Below are 24,320 nucleotides of genomic sequence, written 5' to 3'. Positions count from 1 at the left end.
CTCCCTGTGGGCATCTAAGCCTAAAAAGCATAGTTTCTATAACTATAAAGTCTACCTTAGACTACTAAGTATGTTTGTACAGTATATATATTTCTGTTCGTTTTTTTTAATGGAATTGTGCATCTTATAGGTTACATTTTGGGGGGAAATGCTTTAATATCATTTGTTTTTCTATTTTTGTACTTGCATACCCAGGCTGTCAACTACGACCCCCTAGTGGACATATTGTGCATGAACCATCTAGAATTGTGTCCATCCTCACCAGGGTATTCTGGAGCCTATCCCAGCTGACTTTGAGTGAGAGGTGATTGGCTGGAGCGCAGGGCACATATAGATAACCATCCACACTCACATTCATATGTATGGACGATTTAGAGTGGCCAATTAACTTACCTTGTGAGAGGAAGCCGGAACTCCACACAGTCACTCGAAAACGGAAATTCATCACAAAATGTCTTTCACTTTCAGCATCAACCGTCTTGTTTGTATTATCCAACCACAATGTGATGACTGAAAATACACAACGGATGTTTTGTACACTTTTATTGAAAGGAATCAGTGGATGGATCCAGTTATCTAAAAATAATTGCCGTCACTGGAACATCACAAGGCCAAGACTGAGCTGTGTGCCACAACAGATGACTTAAAAACTTTGTACAGTATCTTCATCAGTCTTTCAACATAAAAACACAAGGACACTCGGGTATAGTGTATGTACGGCAGCTGTACGCTCTCCAGAAACAAACTTATTTACCTCCTTTGGCCACTTGGTACATTCTTCACTTGGTAAGGCTCTTCCTTATCGAATCCTCTTCTGTTGGCGAGCGCGGTAGATGTCGTGGACGGGCGGCGCCACTGCTCCTTTGTCGTCTTCCTCATCCGAGTCTGCGTTGGGTCTTTTGAGAGATTTGGCGATGGCGTGGTTCTCCATGGCGCCGTTGCCTTCGCCACTGCCGTCGGGGAGTCTGCCTGTGATGAGCTCTACAGCAGCTTCGACAGCTTGGAGGAGGTAAGTTGTCACATGTTGATTGTTGTTATTACATTCTAGATATCACCTAGTAATAACTCGGTATCAAGTGACTTACTTTCAGGAAGTGTGCATCTCCTGAAAGTCTCTATGAGCTCATCCACTTGAACAAACGGACCCTGCAGAGAAGATGACAGGACATCTTTAAAATACACACAAACCAACCTGTTGACCGTTACACAGGCCACTGTACTGACGGTGAAACACGCAGGCGGGGGAAGCAGCTTCATTAGAATGACGGCCACAGGGGGGACAGGGAACACTCCGCCAGGGACAGGGTGCAGGCCTGGAGCTGTGGACGCACCAAAGAGGAGGTGGTGTTGGTGAATAAGAGACATCACGGCAGTCGTGGCTCAAGACAAGATGAAGAGTACACACGGGCCAAGTGGCGTGGCTGGAAGGGAATCATCTGATTGGTGTCTGGTTTGGGGTACTCTGGTTTTCGGTCTAGTTCGTCCTTCAGCGTGGGCACGGAGGGCACCACTACAGTCTCAGGAAGCAGAGAAGCCAGTTTGGCACGGGACACATCCTTCAAACACAAGAACATACACGGTGTGGACACATTCATTAATATATTTGTGTTATCTAACTCTCCTACTCCTGCAACACACCTGTAGGGGACTGACAAGAACATATTTGTAAAATTTTAGCAAGATTGGTTGAGAAAAGCCACCATCAAATAAAACGTCACAGGTACGAGTCGGCAACTGATTGCCCAGAGGTCATCAAGCATTCGCCTAATGATTATAAAACTTTAATATCTATATCAGATGTATACTGCCATGTCCTCCAAAAAAACACAACTGTCACTTAGTCATACACCACATGGGGTGAATGTGAGGTTGAGGCTGTCAAAGTACACACCTTGTAACCCAGAGCCTTGAGTTCACTGGTAGAGCAAGGATACAAGTCCATGAACTTGTATCGATCAACTAGCAAGGCTGTCTCTTTGCCTTCATACTCGTCCTTGAAGGCAGAGAACCGGCGTCGTTCCACCTTCAGAATACTGGCCAGGTCTCCTATGTTGCTCTCGAAGGCCAGAAAACGAGACCAGACCTCACTGTGAATGGAGCAAACCAACAAAAAAGCGAGCTGTGTTCAAAGAGAGGCTAATTGATTAGACAGTCATGTGATACAGTGAAGAAAATAAGTATTTGAACACCCTGCTATTTTGCTATTTCTCCCACTTAGAAATCATGGAGGGGTCTGAAATTTTCATCGTAGGTGCATGTCCACTGTGAGAGAGATAAACTAAAAAGAAAAATCCAGAAATCACAATGCATGATTTTTTTAACAATTTATTTGTGTGATACAGCTGCTAATAAGTATTTGAACACCTGAGAAAATGAATGTTAATATTTGGTACAGTAGCCTTTGTTTGCTATTACAGAGGTCAAACGTTTCCTGTAGTTTTTCACCAGGTTTGCACACACTGCAGGAGGGATCTTGGCCCACTCCTCCACACAGATCTTCTCTAGATCAGTCAGGTTTCTGGGCTGTCGCTGAGAAACACGGAGTTTGAGCTCCCTCCAAAGATTTTCGATTGGGTTGAGGTCTGGAGACTGGCTGGGCCATGCTAGAACCTTGATATGCTTCTTACGGAGCCACTCCTTGGTTTTCCTGGCTGTGTGCTTCGGGTCGTTGTCGTGTTGGAAGACCCAGCCACGACCCATCTTCAATGCTCTGACAGAGGGAAGGAGGTTGTTCCCCAAAATCTCACAATACACGGCCCCAGTCATCCTCTCTTTAATGCAGTGCACTCGTCCTGTCCCATGTGCAGAAAAACACCCCCAAAGCATGATGCTACCACCCCCATGCTTCACAGTAGGGATGGTGTTCTTCGGATTGTACTCTTCATTCTTCTTCCTCCAAACACGCTTATTGGAATTATGACCAAAAAGTTCTATTTTGGTCTCATCTGACCATAAAACTTTCTCCCATGACTCCTCTGTATCATCCAAATGGTCATATGCAAACTTAAGACGGGCCTTGACATGTGCTGGTTTAAGCAGGGGAACCTTTCGTGCCATGCATGATTTCACATCATGACGTCTTAGTGTATTACCTACAGTAACCTTGGAAACGGTGGTCCCAGCTCTTTTCAGGTCATTGACCAAGTCCTGTCGTGTAGTTCTGGGCTGATTCCTCACCTTTCTTAGAATCATTGAGACCCCACGAGGTGATATCTTGCATGGGGCTCCACTCCGATTGAGATTGACCGTCATGTTTAGCTTCTTCCATTTTCTAATGATAGCTCCAACAGTGGACCTTTTTTCACCAAGCTGCTTGGTAATTGCTCCGTAGCCCTTTCCAGCCTTGTGGAGGTGTACAATTTTGTCTCTGGTGTCTTTGGACAGCTCTTTGGTCTTCGCCATGTTACAAGTTAAAGTCTTACTGATTGTATGGGGTGGACAGGTGTCTTTATGCAGCTAACGACCTCAAACAGGTGCATCTGATTCAGGATGATACATGGAGTGCAGGTGGACTTCTAATGGGCAGACTAACAGGTCTTTCAGGGTCAGAATTCTAGATGATACACAGGTGTTCAAATACTTATTTGCAGCTGTATCACACAAATAAATTGTTAAAAAATCATGCATTGTGATTTCTGGATTTTTCTTTTTAGTTTATCTCTCTCACAGTGGACATGCACCTACGATGAAAATTTCAGACCCCTCCATGATTTCTAAGTGGGAGAAATAGCAAAATAGCAGGGTGTTCAAATACTTATTTTCTTCACTGTATATGGGATACTGTACCCCGACTTCTCTGGCGAGAGGTTTCCTGAGGTGAGCACACGTTCAAACAGAACCCTGGTGTTGTTATCCTCTGCAGAGATGTGAGAAGGGAAGGTAAGAAGGTTGTCACAGGGAGTGACATTATGTCTGAAAATCAGCTCTCTACTGTATTACTACTATCTATTGTATTACTCTACTGCAAGTATTAGCATTTGGGACCAAACTGAGGTGAAAGAAAAATAGGAAAAATAAAGTATTGTAGTCTAGCTGCCGAAACACAATGAACAAACAACATACACATCCTGTAAACTGTACATTATTTTAAAAATGGTCCATATTTCCATAATCAATATGCATTTGCAGTACCTCTTAGTACACCTCTTTAAATCTGTTTTTAATGTCTAACTTTTTATATCTGACTGCTGTGCCCCGCCCCGCTTTTACTCATGTTTTAACTGTGTATTAACCAATGAATGTTGTATTTTGGTGTGTCTTCTCCTCTGTTTACTTGCTTTTATTCAACACCATTCTTCTGTAAAGTGTCTTTGAGTATTTTGAAAAGCGCTATACAAATAAAATGTATTATTTATTATTACATCCAATTTGATACATTCATTTCCTTTTTTAAGTTTCTTCGCACCTCACACTGCTAACATTTCATGATGACAGAACCTACCATTGAGATGTGAGAGGTAATCAATGTACGCAAGTATGTACTCTGGAATGTCACCATATTTCTTTAAGCCAAGCTCAAAAATCTTAAAGGCCACAGATTTGTCCTGTTGGAGTGAAAAAAAACAAACGACAACAACATGAGTGTGAGTCCCTTGAGTGATGGTGTCACCTTGCAGGTCACATGAGAAGCGCCTCACCTTGCTGCAGTAGTACTCCATCAGAGCTGCAGTAACGTACACGTGGTGGCGAGTGCGTGGATCCTCTCTGGCCTTTTTGAAGATAGTGCGGCCTGATTTAATGCCCTCCGCCCTCCTGGCGAACTTCATGTACTGGATGTACACCAGCGTGGGGTCGATGTCCTCTACCGCCAGCAGCTTATTGTAGATGCTGTGAACCTTCTCGTGCTTCATACGACTCTGTGAAGCAAAGTGGCAATGAAGCATAACTTTTCTATTCTAAATGACTCATTATTTTAGGAGGAAAACGACAGAGCACCCACTCTATTGTATCCCAACAATTGTCATTCGACACTCTAACCATTCCGGTCTTTTTAGACCTGACCAGCTCATGTTTCCACAAGGGGGGCAATAGACTTGTCACTCTATTGCTGTGTCTCTCTCTCTGTGGTGCTCCCTACCCCTGGTCCCTCCCCCTCACACACAAGTAGCTCTACCTATCACTCACTCAGCTGCAGCAGAGAACAGGACAAGAGAAACTGTGATTTTTTTTTCACCATGGTAACCTGTGACATTGTAAAACAATGTAACGCTTTAGCGCCGTGTCATCAGGGCCCGTCAAGGAGAACATTCTGGTTTAGAGAGCATATTACAGAGTTTGAATGCTATGCAGTGTGCAAGTTAGCCAGGGCTCCAGCACCAGCAAAGCAAATTTGTGGCAACACCTAAAAGTGGCATGTTCTTATATATGTTGACAGTCTTACTAATTACACTTCATTATTTTCATAAGGTGACCAACCTCTTCATAGTCTGCAAATGAGAAGTAAAGAAGCATGTTCTTCTTCAGTAGTGTCCCGATAGCACGTTCGTAGATGTTAGCAGCCTCATCACTGAACAGCTTAGAGTTATTCATGTCCTGTGAGGGGGGGAAAAAAGCCGGAATAATAAATGATCAGATGATTTTGTAGTGTCAATTTTGTATACACTCACCAGACCCTCAGTAGGTACACATAGCACAATTGAGTTGAACTAGTAGATGTCCACTACTAAGAATCGCCACTAGACATATTCTGCATTTACTCATTTTAGTCAATACATATTTTCACTCAATAAGAAAGCAAATACATTACAGTTTATCTTTGCAAACAGACTTTTCATTGCATTTGTTGGCTTTCATCTCATTAGAATGTGCATGTGTACCTCACCCCGTGTGCATAACAATAAAAGGTTTTGTGCCATACCCCTTTCTCTGCCAACAGCTTGCTGGACTGCTCCAAGTACTGAGCTGCCTCGTACCACACATCAGGATGGTGACCCAGCACCAGCAGACATTGCTCATAGGCAAACATCACTGTGATGAAGGTCACACGTCAATATTTTCACAGCAAAGCAGTAAAACATAGCTACAAGATGAATTGAGTGAGATATTTTAGATAGACAACAATACCTCTCTTCGTAATGAGCGTCTGGTCCTCTGTGCGTAGTGGATTGCTCTTCTCCCACTGAATGTATTTCTTCCACATTTCAACTTGCAGGGCCTCCTGGGGAGAGTTCTGGGGCGGCACAGACGGCGCGTTCCTGTCTAGCCCCTTCATCACAGTCTCGTACTCCTGCGAGACATCAGAAGGTTCAGCAATAATAATAATAATAATAATAAATTTTATTTCAAAGCGCCTTTCATGACACCCAAGGTCGCTGTACAGAAGATATAAAAACATCAATAATCACACATTTTCATCACATTTTATTTTCCGAGGTGTTTTAAAAGGTTCTTACCTTGGCTACTCTCCTTGCGTTCATGTAGTCTCTGCTTCGATCCTCAATCATCTTTTTAGCCAAGTGTATATTGATACCCTGATGTGTTGAACAACAAACTGTCAGCATTAAAAGTGCAAAAAAACAAACACAAACAGGCTTCCCTACACATCATAAAACAAAGTCAGGACTTCTACCAACTATTTGTCAGTCAGCTACAGGCTTGGCAGCTGTAGGTTTCATCATATTTCTGTCTTCAGTGATGTCATTGTTAAAAATGTGTCTGTAATGACAGCACTGTAACTCACAAAACTATGCTAGTGTTGCTAATGTGTGTGTCCTCTCATCCCACCTCTTATTGTGTCATTGTTGCATGTGATACAGTATATGGCATCTAATCGGTTGGATAAGTGCAGAGTGTGTACTGTATATAAAAAGTGGATAAAGTGCACAACAGCACTTCTTGGAGCCACACAGTTCACAGCTTGGAAAAACACAGCTCATTAGCATTAAAATGCTGTTCACTGTTGGGCTTTCTAAAAGCCAAAATTCCAGCGTCAAGGATAGATTTGCACAACACACTTCCAATATATACCAATATGGGGCCCCTGGAACTTACAGAACTTGAAGAAAAAGATCTTACCTCTTCATATTTGCTATAATCTCTCCACAGCTGCTCTATGTTAATCATGGGATTCACACAACCCCTCTGGTACACCCTCCTCACTGCTGTGATGCGCTGGTTCTCTGCGTATGAGCCCACAGCTTCACTGGTGGCACATAGAACAGCATTACATTTGCATCACATGGTAAATACAGTTATAAATGGCGGGGAAATAACTCACACTCCCTTGAGAAAGTTGATGTAATCCACCCAAATCTGTGACAAACACCAAAAAGTCAATAGGAAACAAAAGTCAAGAGAAATGCACATTATAAAACAGCACCCAAATTACCTGATATGACATAATTTCCATGCCGATTTTATCGAGGGCAAAGTCGTATGCCTGAGCCATCTTCTCTCTGGGGAAAGAAAACGGTTTTAAAAATTCATTGAATATCAATCAGTAAGATTTGCAGGAGTCACGCCATCTTACTTGTAGCTGGGCAGCTTTCCTTTGGTCTCCCGCACGTATGAGAGGTAACACTTCCATAGGTCGATGTGCAACACCTTCATGAGGCACCTCTGGAACAACTGCGGGGTAGAGAGCAGTTTGTACACACAGATAATGGATGTGTATTGAGGGGATTTTAGACTGCTATACAAGATGTGCACTGACTACACTAAAAAGATATCCGGCGTTGTCCAATGAGAAGATATACTGCAATAAAATGGTTGCTGAAATGTGATTGGGGGGGGGATCTACTCCCAATTCTGTGATTTGGCAAATTTATACCTAATAGCAATCTTTTGGGGAAAATGTTGAGGAAGATTCAATAAAAAAACAAAAAAGACTAGTGACCAGTGTTTCATGTGGTTGTGCTGCATGAACTGCCTGGAACAAAATATTTATTTCATGTTGCTAGTCACAAAGGACCAGAACATGACACCCCCACCCTCCTTTGAACTCAATAACCCTAATCAGTATGCTCTACAGTGGAGTCTGTTAAATAGATCAGGGGGCATTACTCACCTTTTCTACCTTGTCATAGTTTTTAGCCTTTATCTGCAAATAGAGTGTAAATGCAATGTTATTCCAAGAGTTATTTTCACCCATGTAGGGCTTCCAATAAACATGCATTCATGCACACACACCACACGCCTTCAGATCAACAAAGTGAAATTCACACAAGAATGACAAACCACTTGTAAAAAGGGGTTTATTATTACGTGGCGTAGATTAGGCCTCAGAACTGAAATCCCTGTGACTATAAATACCATACTGGATGGCTAATTACAATGGCGAGTCATTGCAAAAAACACTCTTTCACTTCCTGTATGAGTTGTGGAAGCATCCATCAAGACAAACTGTTGTTCATGCGGCAATATTACTCCAGGTCGGTAAAACGCCAACATTTGAGTGCAGTGTCTCAAGTAACAAACCCTACAAAAGGTAAAGCAACTGATGGATAAAAACAAACACATTCTGAGGGTATTGTTGGCGTAGTTCACAATAGGAGGTGACTGCATTTCCTGGCTATTGTGTCAGAAATATTTTGTTGAACTTAGGTTACAGGACAGCGACATAAAGCATACAAACAAAGCGCTTTTACTCTGTTTACTCTACCCATTAAGCTTCAATCAACACTACACTGCAATACTAACAAGGTGGAGAAGCTAAACTGTGTAAGTGGTCACAGGGCTACTGCCAGGTATTTTGGGCACCATCAAAAAAAAATAAAAAATCATTGGGCCTGCACCTTGGAATTGTCGTAAATCGCCTCCGCCTCAATCAGCGAGTGCAGATTGGATGGAAAAAACCCATGACGCACAATTGAGTAAAAAGTTTATTTTATGAAAGAAACAATTACTTTCGGTATAAGGGTTTAAGTGGTCAAATGTATATTTTAAAAACAGCACAACTAATGAAAAAAAGGTGATGCAGTACCACTGTATATCACAAGGGGCAATAGTGAGTGGTTATACTTAAAGCTTGTAACGATAACTTAACTCGTCCATGAAGTCAACACCGTTGACTGGTGTCTGTTGTAAATAATTTCACATAATGAAGAACAGCAGAAATGAAAACACAGCTGTCATTGTCTGAGAATAAAGTGAAAATATTAAGAGGAAAAAGAAAAATGCTAGAATAAACTAGTATGTTGAAAAATGTAATTTGTCATAGCAGAATTTAATTACAGAAAACAAAAGCATTTTAAGTCGTATGACACAGAATAAAGTTAGAATTTTTGCTAAATTAGGTTTTGCTAAAAATGGATGGAAATAAGCGCAACATACGATTACACACGGTGCATGCATCCTTTCATTTTTCAGTATGCGGCCTCGGTGGGAAGTTTGTACAACCTTGTTGGAAGCAGTCATTATGTGGTCAAAATGTGACATTTCTGGGCAGGGATTGACAATTTTCAGAGATCATGCTTCCTGTACATGATTCATTTTCAGCAAGTCACGTTCCTTGCTGTTGTGTTCAAAGCTAGTTTGTGTGTGTGAACAGATTGGAAAAAACAATGAAAAAGTTCTAGCAGACCGACAGCTTAAAATTGGGTTGTGGGGCTTTGGAGGGCGTATGCATGCACAAAGAGTGCTGGGCAAGGTGCAGCACAAGTGCTGACTTTCACGACCATGAAAACGGGAAGGAGGGCCAGTTTTATTGACTGGGGCATTCCGTACCCTAACATCCAAGTCTAATGCACACCACAGGTCAGCAAATTACAACATTGTGCTATGTAAAGGCTGTTTGCACTATGAATCAAAAGTTGAAATCTGACTGCCAGTCCTCCTGAAGGAGACAGCACTGCACCAACATATCCAAAAATAGCTGTGACACATGCTCACTGCAACTTGAACAAGATGTTTAAAAAAAAAAAATAAGACTGTTGGCGCTACAACCTATCACTCAACCACCAATCAAAACACAAATCCTGACAAATGTCATCCAATATGTGAGCTAAAACAAGCCTGCAGGAGGAAAGCTAGGAAGACTGACGGTAGAATGTGCTTCAGTATTCCTGATAACAGCAGCAGTAAAGCAACATGATTTGGACCGAGTAATTGCAAAACCTTATCCTTGCTCCCAAAACCTTTTTTTGTTGTTGCACATAACCAATCATATCTCCCGTTCTTTTTGCTACCTGCTTCCCAAGGTCCAGTGGATGTTCCTGGAATGGTGGTAAAGTCTGAGCGTTCAACTTTGTTTTGATTCATTATCCACAGTATAAGAACGCTGAAATGGCTGTGATGTAAAAATCGGGTTTCTTCCATCTCATATGGATAACTTGGGGGGGGGGGTTAATTAGTTCTGACAACAAATGGGGGCAAAAAAAACAAAAAAAGCAGGCTGGACCATTTCCCCTCCCTTCAAAGGGGGATTTTATGTCACTGGTATAGAGTGATGCACGAGAGTATTTCTTCATAATATTCCAAAAGAAAGGACACAGGAGGCAATAAATTGACACGACAAGTGAATAAAAGGCTAATGCACTCCAAATACCATTAAAATTGTTTAATTACTGTTGCAAACCAAACATGCAACAAATGCATTTTACCCCATTTGAAAACGTATGGCGAGGAAAATACTTTAAAAATCCTAGGAACACAAATATAAACTTTCCCCTTGTAACGTTTAAAGGCACAATCCTCCAATAATATTTTTAAATTTTGACAGGATCTATTTAATAAATGCTTTGGTAGTAGATGACGTAAAACCCTCAACGTCAAGAATTATGACTTTAAACCTTATAGATATAGAAGACAGTGTGGACATCACATTGTTGATCATGTAAGGCAATAATAATCTCAGTCATGCATACGTAGAATGAGGGTAGGAAAAAAAAAGTATTAACCTCAGCTTCAATGAATAGTTTCCAGAATCTGCCGGAACTTGGAAACTGTGAGACAAGTCGTTCATATGTCTTCCTTGCTTTATCAATAGGTTGGTTCTAAAGAGGGAGAATGCATTTACATCCGCACAAAACGAGGAATTGAAAATACACTGCTCACAAAAATTAAAGGAACACTTTAAAGAAACACATTAGATACATCAGATCTCAATATGAGGTTGGATATCTATACAAATAATGACAGGGCAGTGTCTTAGGAACAAAAGGATGCCACGTCTTTTAATTGAAATAAACGTTTTCAGCCTACAGAGGGCTCAATTGTGAACACCATAAAATCAGAGTGAAATGAAGATGTGGCAGGCCAGTCCATGTGCTCCAAAACTTAATTTCTGCAACTCAAAATGCTTTTCAGTAACTTGTGTGGCCCCCACGAGCTTGTATGCATGCTTGACAACGTCTCGGCATGCTCCTAATGAGACAACGGATGCTGTCTTGTGGCATTTCCTCCCAGATCTGTGTGAGGGCATCCTTGAGCTCTTGTACAGTCTGAGGAGCAACCTGGCAGCGCCTAATGGACCGAAACATAATGTCCCAGAGATGTTCTATTGGGTTTAAGTCAGAGGATCGTGAAGGCCATTCAATTGTTTCAATTCCTTCATCCTCCAGGTACTGCCTGCATACTCTTGCCACGTGAGGCTGGGCATTGTCGTGCATTAGGAGGAAACCAGGACCTACTGCACCAGCGTAGGGTCTGACAATGGGTTCAAGGATTTCATCTCGATACCTTATGGCAGTCAGAGCACCATTTCCTAGGCAGTAGAGGTCTGTGCGTCCCTCCATGGATATGCCTCCCCAGACCATCACTGACCCACCACCAAACCTGTCATGTTGAACGACGTTGCAGGCAGCATCTCCTTGTCTTCTCCAGACTCACTCACACTTTCACGTCTATCACAGGTGCTCAGGGTGAACCTACTCTCGTTTGTGAAAAGTACAGGGCGCCAGTGGCGGACTTGCCAATTCTGGTGTTCTTGAGCAAATGCCAGTCGAGCTCCACGGTGCTGGGCAGTGAGCACAGGACCCACTAAAGGACATCGGGCCCTCAGGCCACCTTCATGAAGTCTGTTCCTGATTGTTTGGGTAGACACATTCACACCAGTGGTCCTCTGGAGGTCATTCTGTAGGGCACGAGCAGTGCTCAACCTGTTCCGCCTTGCATAAAGAAGCAGGTATCGGTCCTGCTGTGGGGTTGAGGACCTTCTACGGCCCTGTCCAGCTCTCCGAGAATAACCACCAGTCTCCCGAAATCTCCTCCATGTTCTGGAGATTGTGCTGGGCGACACATTAAACCTTCGTGCTGCAGCACGTGTGGATGTGCCATCTTGGAGAAGTTGGACAACCTGTGCAACTTCTGGAGGGTTAAGGAATCGCCTCATACTGCCAGTAGAGATGATTATGCAAGCCCAAATCAGCACGAGTGGAAAACCAGCCAAAAAAGATCAAGAGGGAGAAACTTGAAATGACCTCCACATCTAAAACCAGTCCAGTTTTGAGGGTTTTCTAATTGTTGCCACTGAAGGGCACCTTTTGTTAATTCCATGAACACCAACACAACTATAATTGATTAACGAGGCCCTCAGCTGCTTAACCAACCAGAAAATTATCAGACAGGTTTAATTCAATTCATACCAGGCCCAATAACAAAGTGTTCCTTTAATTTTTGTGAGCAGTGTATATATTAGGCTTTTGGGATTTAAACAAACCAACAACCCCACCTCCCCTTATCCCCTTATCATTATGTTTACCCCTATAATGCAACTCTTGAATGACTAAACCTGTGCTTCTCGAATCAGAATGCTCCATGCGTCAAGGTCATATGGGTTTTCTTCCAACTTCTTCTCTGCCTTCTTCACTTTCTCCGGGACATATTCTGCTGCCTGCATGGGGGAAGACAAAATGCATGATGATAAACAATTATGTTGTAGAATGGAGTATGAGCATGCAACTAATTATACTATTGTGGGGGAATGATATCAGTTAACAGAGACAGTAAAAGTGAGTGTTTAGGTTGCACCAAATTTATGCTTCACTGCAGTTAATCGCTGACACCTTTGTTATGAATGGGGCTCAAACACCTCCCACTCATGTTCCGCACCAGGCTTTTGCATTTTTTACGCGCATTGTTAATCGTGTCTCTGCATATTTACAACTTAAAAACAAAGGTTTTGTTTTTGCAATATATCGGTAAAAACGGAGGAACCAAATCAGTCCAACGACACTCAAGAGCGACACCGCAGCAACTCGATAGCCAACACGGTGTGAGGAGGGTTTTTCCACTAACAAATACCACAAACTAGCAACACAATGGTGATGGCCAGTAGTAAATAGTCATATAATAACGACATAATTGACAGTATATATAACTACACAATCCATATTAATAACAACTAACACAAGCTAAAGGAGGGATTTGGGCCTGGCGATGTTGGCTAACTTTACCTGGTCGGCTGCTGCATCGGTAGACATGGCTGGAAGAGTAATATGAGGTTAGAGAAGTACTTTCAGTATGTTTAACAACGAAATGACAACGTAGAGGTCAACTTTAAAGTAAGCTATGTAACAAGCATTATCTTCAAACCGAGCTATCACGTTTCCCTCAAAGGGCTGCCTGCTCGGTGACTAGCAGACTTTTCAAAATGGCTCCGCTGTTGGCAAAACCTATGAAACGTCCGGTTTAAATCTTTCAAAATAAAACGAGACATTTCTCAAGGCAAAAACTAATCACACTACAATGCAAGCAAGCACCCAACAATGCTTATTTCATTTAAATTCTAATGTTAAATTTAATGCAAAAAATATTTTTTGTATAATGTATTTGGTGTAGTAAGTGATGTATGGTGACAGTTAAAACAGAGCCATGCAGTTGGTGTACAAAACAACTGAATTGACAATGCCAAAAACGTGTCTCTATATTAAATAAATTAAAAGTACTTCTGAATTTTTATTATTTCATGATGTTTTTCCCCACCAGAAGCTAAAATTTTAAGACGACAGTCCCACGCATGTTGACGTGCTGTTCCCTCTCTGACCAGTAGGATGAGACATAGAACAACTACCAAGAGCCTGTGCAACAACCTAAACTAGACCAAAAAAGGAGATTGCTGAGTCACCACCCATTCAGTTATGTGGTCTGAAAATACCACTATATAGGATGACCATACATTTTTCAAGTAAATTATAATTTTACACGTAGCTATATCGTGAAATTAATCCCGTGTTTTATTTTACTGCGCTGAATTTATGTTTTTTAATCGAGTTCCGTGTGATCGATTGCTCTGGTCTACCTAATGCCGTCAGCTCACAAACATTCTCCAGCAGTCGGACAGGAAAAAAGAGACATGTTGGAGGCTAGCAGGGCTGCCGACCCGCACATCTAGACGGGGGACGGCCACCCTTTCCTAGATGGGCTACCTCTCCCGAAATTGGAGGGAGAAACATTAGAACAGTGTAGCTCTCACCTGGACACGACTTGATATTCGTGGATGTTCATTTGCGGGAGTCAGTTGACGTTTAAAAATGTGGGAGATGGTGGCGTTACCGAGGGGGAGCTCTCCCTTCCTGTCGTCTAGGACAAGATGGCAGCAGTGCAGGCGAACTGTGCATGCAATGGATTTATAAGTCCATAACATGTTCAGAGAAGCCCTGGATTATATTTATAGAGACTCTATGTGAAGGTAAGTAGAAAGGGAGACCATAATCAACGATTATATTAGTGTTGATCCACCTTTACAGTTTAGCCGTGACGTAACACTGTCATAACTTACCAACAAACTTAGCTAGCGTTGGTTTTAACAATATATTGACGCGTTTTGGTTACTAAATCATCGTTGTTGGTCGCTAAATTGAATTGTTTACTTGTAGGAAAATTCCTTCTACGCTTACGCGACAGTGACGTTGGTAGTAATGATTAACGCGAGTGCCTTGGACCTCTACTGTTTTATTTCTACGTTGTCACGGGGAACCTTAACGTACATGTAAACATTACTATAGCACATTCTACTCTATGAAGGAAATGGACCCAGTTACTTGCTAATCGTGAGTCTTGTTTTATGAGTTATGTCACTTCCTTGGATAGCTTGAGTAATGGAGTTTAAATTCTAAGACGTCTAATCTAATCGTCTAAAAAGTTGGTACAAATACGGAGGACCTTTGAACTCGACGAAGATAGCAAAAATTCTTCGACCGTGCTTTAGTCATTCTATGATGTGTAAAAACATTACTTATAGACACTAGTCTTATTGTGTTATGTTGCTTTTAAGGTGTTCTGACCGCTCATAATCTCACAGGGACCCGTTGTTTTTGCCTCAGCATATAAATAGGCTACACCAGTGCAACAGTTGTATCCCGATTGTGTTGATTGAAACTATATATGACACAGTTATAATCTTATTTGGATAATGTGAACAGGACAGCATATTAGATATTATGATATGTTATTGTGTAGGTCTGTGTGGATGTGGCTCAACTTCTCATAACCAACACATTGTACAGTATATTGTGAACTAATTGAGAGTGACCCAAGAGCGCCTCTGCTGGTTTCAACCAAGAGGAGCATGTCATGTGGCAATTTTGGGACTTTGGTGCTTAAAGGGTCATGATTTGAGGCAGACCATATCGCAGCAAGCACTAAAAACAAGTTTGGACTTTCTCTGGAAGCGTACGTTTATGAGAGGAACATTTCCACCAGAAGTAAACGTTTTTTTTAGCAGCAGAGGACAGAGTTTAAGCATGATTATTTGAATGTTGACATCACCAGATAATTCACATAATTGGATTTTCAACAAAACCAAAGGAGTGGTAATGAGGCTGAGAATATCAAGAAAAGCAAGGTAATCACAAATTGTTTAGAGTTAATGAGGGAGGAAGCTACACAGGGAACACAGTGGTCTAATCTGAGTGGTTTTCCACATGCTGATAAACTTATTAGGCTTAGCCATCAATGCAGAACCTTGGAAGCATGCATAAACTGGTGCAAAGTGGAATGAATGTGTTTCCCCATGCGGGCAAAGTTATAGAGGGCCTATTATGCTCATTTTTCAAACCTAAATATTTCCTGGACTCCACTAGCATTAGCTTTGTGCTAGCACGGTGAAATCTTCGACAAACCCGGGTAGACCTGTCACATTTATGGATATATGGATTTATCGAATTATAAAAAATAACCACATTAGTAATTATTAGCCCTCAATAAATAGACATATAAGTGTATGTGTGTCTGTGCAATCTGATGACAGGGTTCTTGTCTGTTTGTTTGTGCATTGGCTGGATATGAAAGAGTCGACATCTTCTCAGCTATTAAGCCTCTTTGTGCCAGTAGCCGGGCTACACGAGTGCGAGCAGTTAGCAGACGCGAATATGAATGAAGGCACAAAGGTGATAGTTTCTAAGCCGAATGCCACAGTTCCAGTGTAGCCTTCCTCCAGATAGTCAACACTTACTGAGGCTTTTGATCAATGGAGTAAATATCAAACAAAACAACACAAAATGGTGCACTTTTATAATGTTGCACGCTGTGGTCCAGCTTGTGATATACAAGTAGCAGTGATGCACAGGGTTGTATTGAAGCACAGTGGGGAGGGCTACCATCTAAACTCACAATTCGTGCAGTCTGTCATATCCATTATTGGCTCAAATATGACCCTCTATGATAGTTTAACAATGCACTATATAAATGTGTTTGTGTGAAGGATTTAGTGAATGTGAAACCCATATATTATACAGATTCATTACACATTGAGTGAAACATTCCAAACATGTATTTGTTGAAATTGTGTCATCCCCTAATCAACCACTTGACTCAAAACACCTGTATCCTGATTTTTTTAAAGTGGACTCTCGGTCTGGGTCAGATGGCTACGCAATCATGATGCTGAAGAATAAGCTGACTTGACAGATGTGCAGAAGACAATCATTGACAACCTCAACCTCAAATGGCAACGACCACAAATGGTCATTGCCAAAGAAGCTGGTTGTTCAGAAAGTGCTGTAGTCAAGCATATTAATGGAAAGTTGAGTGGAAGGGAAAAGTGTGGCAAGACAAGGTGCACTAACAAAAGGGATGACCGCAGCCTCAGAGATTTGTCAAGCAACATCAATTCAAGAATTTGGGGGAGGTTCAGAAGGAGTGGACTGAAGCTGAACTCTCAAGAGCCACTACGCACAGATGAATCCGAGACATGGGCTACAAATGTCGCGTTCCTTGTGTCAAGCCACTTCTGAACTTTAGACAACGTCAGAAGAGTCTGGAGGAAGCGTGGAGACTCACAGAATCCATGTTGCTTGAAGTCCTGTGTGAAGTTTCCACAGTCAGTGATGAATTGGGGAGCCATGTCATCTACTGGTGTTGGTCCACTGTGTTTTCTGATATGCACAGTCAACACAGCCTTTTACGAGGACATTTTAGAGCACTTCATGCTTCCTTCTGCTGACAAGCTTTATGTAGATGCCGATTCATTGTCCAATTTCATTTTCCAGCAGAACTTGGCACCTGCCCACACTGCCAAAGGTACCAAAAACTGGTTCAATGACCATGATGTTCCTGTGCATGATCGGGTGAGTGCAACAAACTCACCTGATCTGAACCCCATAGAGAGATATGTGGGTTATTGTCAAGAGGAAGATGAGAGACACCAGACCCAACAATGGAGATGACCTAAAGGCTGAGGCCTAAAGGCTTTATCAATAATCAATTCAGTCCATTAAATGTTATTCCGCTCATCGTTATTTGCTATAATTATGTATACTGTGATATACAATGTTTTTATGATAGTCATAACGCTGCCTTAAAAAATCCCCCACAATATGAGTGGTGTGTTTATTATCAAACCAAACACTCAAAGCCACCTCAGTGTGGGATTTTACCATGGCCTTTAAGTGTTTCATAATTAGAGGCATGACGTGTCACACACACCAGTGTTGGTTTGAAGTGTGACACTGCCGCTCTCGCTTTCAGCTGCCCCTTTCACACACATGTCAATTTTCTGCTGTGTCTCTCCATAGTCTGGGCCCCATAGCAGAACATTCTGTCCTTCTCCTCTGTATCGACTGTGTGCGAGAACTAATCCAACAAGACGAGGACTTCTAAATGTTAGTCATAAGTTCACAATTGAAATGCCATGTGGTCACATTCCTTGGAAAATAGAGAGGCTTTTGAGCAAAGATCATCATTTTCACGAGACCTAGGAGTGTTTGAGAGCTGCATAGCTATTTCACGGCGACTCCTGTTGAAAGGCAGGAGGAAACCAAGTAGAAAATTGAGGATTTTCCATGTCCACAACTACAGTTTTGGATTTGGCACTTTAGACTTAGGGGCGGTCATGCCGGAATCATAGCTTTATTTAATAAACAGGCGGTCTGTGGGTTTGGGTGATTTAATTTCAGGTCACACTAAAGCAGGTGAGCAAGATTCACATTTATTATGTTGGTATCATTGTGGCTCTGGTAATCATACAGTGAAAATTTGCTTTACAACACCAAACCTTTCCTTATATGTACTGTAGCGATATAAATGTAGTGACTCTACATTTATTCCTGGCAGTGTTTACCCTCCCATTATATCACATATTAACAAACCAATACCAATATTTTACCAATTTTACCAATACCAATATCACAACAGAAGTTATTTAAGTATAGAGATCTACAGTCATCCCTCATTTATCGCAGCTAATTGATTCCAGAACCGACCATGATAAGTAAACTTTTCCTGAATTATGAATGTCATATTTTCATAGTTAGAGGGAAGTGTTTCCTTGATGGAATGGTCAATCCTGGTGGAATCTCATCACAAACACTAACCCGCTCCATCCGAACTAAATATGTTGAAATGGCGCCCTAAAACACTACTAAAAGTTCGCTTGTGGGGTTAGCTCCCTTCTACTACTTTAATGTAAGCAAGTCTTTGAGAATGTCTGCTCAAAATACAAATACAAAAATGTTCTTTTAGATCACAATAACACTGTGAAATATTTACAGTTTTCACATTTGGACCTAAATGGTGTGTGTTTGCATGCGTTAAAATTTCCTTACAGTGCATATGCCTTCTCAGTTCCTCCTTGTTGTGTGTTTTTACATGCAAACAATGCGTGCTGAGTTCTTATCAAATGCACATCTGCCATCTGTCTAAACAATTAGAAATGAAAAAACTGAATTTATAGGGGAGGAAGAGACGACTGTATACCTTGTTCTTTTACAAAACAAACTAACCCTATTTTTATCTTATCAACGCGACTCCTTGTTTCGACATGACTGCATTTGCAATTTCTCACCAATGTGTGGAGGAGCAATCACATTAATTAAATGACACATCTCTGTTTTCATTTAGAGTGTTTCTGCTTAAATTGTAAAGTCAAACCACATAGCCATCATCAGTTTGGGCCTCTGTGTGGCTAAATGTGTGTAGTTTGCGATTGCTGAGTGCCCTCGTAGCAAAAAGAGTTTTCCAGTGAAGCATGTTGGCAGTACCACGTTAATCCGCAAACCTAGTGCATGTAAATCATCCATCCATCCATTTTCTGTACAGCTCATCCTCACTAGGGTCGCGGGCATAGCCTATCCCAGCTGTCTTCAGGCGAGAGGCGGGGTACACCCTGGACTGGTCGGCATTTAAATCAGTGATGTGCTATTTCATTGTGCATTTGCTTCACGTGACATCTGCAGATAAGTGTGAGTGCGGACCAGCAACGGGAGGGGGAATCAAATGTCCCAGTGTGAGTGCACCCTCGCTTGGCAGCATTTGCTCGTTGTGGACAGGTGTGTAGTGTTTGTTTTCTTGGCGTTTAAATTTTGAGTGGACTCCAGTCAAAAGGTCACCAGTGAGTAATTACCAAGCAGCTCAAGGTTGTAGGAAAGCTTCTGCAGCTTTGAAGGATGTAATGCAATGCCACAGTTGGAGCCTCATGGCTGACCCAGGGAGTATCTAGCTTCTGGTCATAATAATAGCAGCAGCTGCCATTCTTTTCCCATCCCACCAATTGCACCTCATAGCTTCACATTTTTTGTCTAACTTCTGATAATTTACATATGTAGGGCTCTAATTTTGTGACGCAGCGCAGGGTGGCGCAGCCCATGGAGTGGTAATTTGGTCCAGCGCACCACTGTACGCACGGCGCAAATTTTTAGCTTGGCCAGTGACAATTTCTTATAAAACAGCGCACCAAAGGTGCCTTGAAAGCCTGGTCTATTCTTGGAGCAGGCGAAGTGGTAGAATCGGCTGACAGGTGCAGAGTACAGACGTCACCAAAACCTCACAGGCAGAATTTTCACACTGTCGGGCACATTTCAATGCAACCAGCAACCACTATTTAATGTAAGCGTCTGAACCAGCATGTACATTTTTGTATTAAATGTCCCATCACATCTGATGTCGCAATACCACCATGCAGACATGTCCGGTGTATCGTGGTTAAGTCATCGTATTGTCCGCACTATAAGGCGCACCAGTCTCAATTACGGGGTCTATTTCTGTACTTAACCCATACATAAGGCGTTAGTGTGTATTATAAGGCGCGTGCTAAAACATACGGTCTACAAAAAAAGGCAACGGAAACAAAACAGTGAGTTTAGTTGAACTTTATTCTCCTAGTCGATCTTTGTGTTATTGACACAAGACGAGTAGTAGTTATCAAGTAAACTAATTTCACCACGTGTATTTGTTGGGAATAAACTGTCTCAGAATGAAAGTAGGTCATGGTTCCAAGAATGGCACACAGTGTCTCCAGTCACTGGCCACTTTGACAGGGAGGGCTACTAGAAACTCTATGGTACTTCTTCGCTTATTTAAATAGATATCTTAATAGATCCCATCGAATTACACAAATGCACATGGGGGTGGTGTGCACGTGTAAAGCCTTGATGCTTTATGACTGTATTTTTGTCTGGTTGGCTTTTTGTATGATGCTTTCCCGCCCTATTGGTTGCCCTGGAGACGTGTGCAGTAGGATGCATTGCAACCACAGAGAAAGGTCAGGCAAACCTTTGCAAAGTTAGTCATCTGCTTGGAGGGTGGAGGTGGTGGTGGTGGGATTACAGTGGATTGATTTTAATGGCAAAGGTGCTCTCATGTACTCCACGGCAAACTCTTAGCTATATTTAAATGCATGTTTTATATGAACTGGTTAATGCTGTTCTGACGGAGTAGGAGGAATTTAAAGAAGATAATGGTTTAGCAGTATGAGACAACATTGTAAGGCATGCTGACAATTGTAGCTAGCCTCGTCTGCTTATAGCACATACAGATGGCCTTTAATGTTTTTTCCATTCTGTTACGATAAACTGAATGAACATGTAATATTCATGAGGACTGTTGAGGTTTTTGTAAGGCTGGGCGATATGGACCAAAAACTCATATCCCGATATATTTAGGTTGAATATGGATATACGATATATATCCTGATATTTTTTCTCAAAGTGAGACAAAGCCAAATGTGTGTTTGAAGTAGTTTTATTAAAATACTGTTTTTAATGTTTTCGTGTTTTTTTTTTCTTCATGCAAGATGCACATAAAGATCTTACCTAAAAATAGCTGCTACGTTAAAGTGGGCCATTCTTTTCTAAATAAATCTAGAAAATGTCAATCTATTTTTATATCAAACCTTTAGCTATACTGAAATTCTCAGCCAATAACACAATAACAAAATATGAAGGTGTGCCTGGTTTAAGAGGACATTTTAAAATGTCAACAACTCAAAAATACTTTAAACTAAACAGTAGTGTTTTTAGGAAAACACTTTTAGAAGACATGGGTGGCATGCCCATCAAAATTTTCACAGGAATTTACTAGTTATCCATTCTAACCTAAATACAGATTATTGAAGAAATTATAAATAGATGAACTATATTCCAAGAATGCACTTTTTTAGACCCAGTGTTTGCTTCTTTCTTGCAGGTATGGCCTCACAAGTCTTGGTTTACCCACCACACATTTATCAAACCCAGACAAGTGCCTTTAGCAGTGTGAAGAAACTCAAAGTTGAGCCCAGCAGCTGTGTGTACCATGAGAGGGCACATCCGCGGACTTATCTGAACAGGCGAAACCTTGGCATTGTGCACCCGACAAAAGCTCGCTCGTTCTTGTGCCAAGACCTGACAGCGAAAGTGTTTGGAGGACCAGAGTACCCAGTGAAGACCGTGGTGGTGCGTGGTGTCCAAAGACAACAGCCCGGGAAAAGAGGTGGAGGGTCAGGTCCAGCTGCTGTCCAGCAGCGGCAGGCCACAGGGGTTCTCCACAAGCAGGACAAGGAGCAGCAACAGCAGACAGACTCAGCAAGTGGGGGCAGCAGTGGAGCAACAGGAGCAGGAGGAGGGGGAAGGGGAGAGGGCTGCAGTGGAGGAGGTGAGGGAGGTGGAGAGAAGGAGGAGGGTGACACAGAGGCAGACTGTGGAGGTTTGAACTCGGCTGACAGCTCTCAGCGATGTGGACAGAAACGTAAAAGTGAGGAGCTGGATAATCGTGGGAGCACCATGCAGATTGTGGAGGAACTGTCAATGTTGCCCGCCATGTTGCAAACAGCAAATGTAGGAAATGCAGCAGCGACTGCACCTGCGGCCGTGGGTGCTGGAGGAGGGCCTTCCAAACAGGTTGCAGCTGGGGGAGCGGGAGGATGCGATGGGGACTATCAGGTCGTGCAGCATGAGGTTCTTTGCTCACTGAAGAATACTTACGAAGTGCTGGATTTCTTGGGACGTGGCACGTTTGGCCAGGTTGTAAAGTGCTGGAAAAGAGGCACAGGTGAGGTAGTGGCCATTAAGATCCTGAAGAACCATCCTTCATACGCTCGACAGGGTCAGATAGAAGTAGGCATCCTCGCACGTCTGAGTGGGGAGAACGCAGATGAGCACAACCTGGTGCGAGCCTTCGAATGCTTCCAACACCGCAGCCACACCTGCCTGGTGTTTGAGATGCTTGAGCAGAACCTCTATGATTTTCTGAAGCAGAACAAGTTCAGCCCGTTGCCATTGAAAGTGATCAGACCTGTGCTACAGCAGGTGGCCACTGCTCTGAAAAAGCTGAAGAGCATGAGTCTCATTCATGCAGACCTCAAACCTGAGAACATTATGCTGGTGGATCCAGTGAGGCAACCCTACAGGGTGAAGGTGATAGACTTTGGCTCAGCCAGCCATGTGTCCAAAGCAGTCTGCTCCACGTACCTCCAGTCTCGGTACTATAGGTGAGTACAAATCAGTTATCATTCATTTTTGTTCTGACATTGTTAGTTGTTTTTACAATTAATTTTAGTGCAGCTACAGTCAATTTCAATATTGTATGGTGCTAAAACTGTTGGGTTAAAAATGTCCTTCCTCAAGCAAAACAAGGAAATGTCTCCCATGCTGCACAACATCCTGCCAGCGAAGGAGCCGCATACCACTGGAATCTAAAAAAAGTGACTGCACAGTGTTTATTGTAGCAGATTTGTCGGGCCCCACAGCCTGGGAAAGAAATTTTGTCATGGAAATGAATGGATTTAATCATTGCATTTTTTTGCCTCTGCTTTAATTACCAAAGGGATTTACTGATGTTAATTTATGGTAGTGAGTTAGTATTGTTTGGGTACTTGTATTTCATCAAGAAAGTCTGATTCAGGAAATTAGTAAATTATATTCCTTCTAGGTTGTTGTATGAAAAAACAGAGTCTGCTATTAGCTCTGTAATTATATAATACATTTAATTTGGGAAGACAGATGTTTTCTTCTTTCTTGACAGTGAACTGTCACCTGACCCCCAACAACTACAGGTGAAATGAATTGGGAAATGTTTGTTTGTTCTCCCAAGGCCTTGCAGGAACCTGAAATAGCAACGAAACGTGCAAAGTCCTACTTGCTCATATCTTTGATTTGCTTTTGGTGTGTTTGTTTGTGTTTGACACAGTTGGCACAACATGAATGGGTACAGGGAGTACCAAAAACAGAATAATTATATGAATTAATAGCAGAGTACACATTACCGCTGAACCTTGTTAAGGTTACTTCTCAGGAATTAGAAAAACACCAGAGGAAATTAGTGTTGCCCAAATATTCCTCCCTAAACAGATGCAGCACATAAATAATACATAAGCATATGCAGTAGAATGTCAGTTAAAACTGAAAGATTACTGACAAGTAAAGCATGTTTATTTCATGAGGTAGTGCATTATGTTTTCAAGATTACAGGGCTACAAACCACAACACTGTTTGCTGTAATTAATCAGTCATTAATCTACACTGGAAGACCACTTAAGCCATTTGAGAAGGAGGCCTTTTTTCCAATGCTAGTAATATAACAATAATTCTGCCTTTATAATCTCATTGTAGTGTGATTGCCATTACGCAGGGGCTTGTGTCTTTTTTATGTGAAGGTCTTTCACTTTGAAATTCATAGTGATCAACTGAAATTTTATTCATGAGGAAGAAAAGGAAATTAAGATATGGAAAATGTTGCTGATACATCAGATA

The 24,320-nt window shown here is 41.9% G+C and overlaps 2 protein-coding genes across 2 annotated transcripts in view; one reads left to right on the top strand and one right to left on the bottom strand.

Moving 5' to 3' along the window:
* Positions 1-528: 528 nt before the first annotated feature.
* cstf3 (cleavage stimulation factor, 3' pre-RNA, subunit 3) lies at positions 529-13,537 on the bottom strand. The gene is made up of 20 exons (XM_058089475.1): positions 13,332-13,537; positions 12,668-12,769; positions 10,836-10,931; positions 8,006-8,038; positions 7,469-7,566; positions 7,328-7,394; positions 7,217-7,251; positions 7,015-7,141; positions 6,393-6,470; positions 6,064-6,226; positions 5,858-5,967; positions 5,416-5,532; positions 4,638-4,856; positions 4,442-4,544; positions 3,787-3,856; positions 1,892-2,087; positions 1,406-1,556; positions 1,225-1,319; positions 1,086-1,146; positions 529-999 (listed from the first exon to the last, which is right to left on the bottom strand). The coding sequence occupies exons 1-20, from the start codon at positions 13,356-13,358 to the stop codon at positions 800-802; spliced, it is 2,148 nt and encodes a 715-aa protein (XP_057945458.1). The 5' UTR covers positions 13,359-13,537; the 3' UTR covers positions 529-799.
* A 653-nt stretch (positions 13,538-14,190) lies between these two features.
* hipk3b (homeodomain interacting protein kinase 3b) overlaps positions 14,191-24,320 on the top strand; it is a 32,876-nt gene continuing 22,746 nt past the window's right edge. Inside the window, exons 1-2 of the mRNA XM_058088641.1 lie at positions 14,191-14,566; positions 21,778-23,059. Coding sequence (XP_057944624.1) covers positions 14,494-14,566; positions 21,778-23,059 — 1,355 coding nt within the window. The 5' untranslated portion in view covers positions 14,191-14,493. The remainder of the gene's footprint in view (positions 14,567-21,777; positions 23,060-24,320) is intronic.

The sequence above is a fragment of the Doryrhamphus excisus genome, chromosome 12 (assembly GCF_030265055.1).
Source record: "Doryrhamphus excisus isolate RoL2022-K1 chromosome 12, RoL_Dexc_1.0, whole genome shotgun sequence".
Taxonomy (NCBI): Eukaryota; Metazoa; Chordata; class Actinopteri; order Syngnathiformes; family Syngnathidae; genus Doryrhamphus; species Doryrhamphus excisus.
The sequence above is the reverse complement of the archived record's forward strand: the minus strand, read 5'-3'. Positions and strand labels throughout refer to the sequence as shown.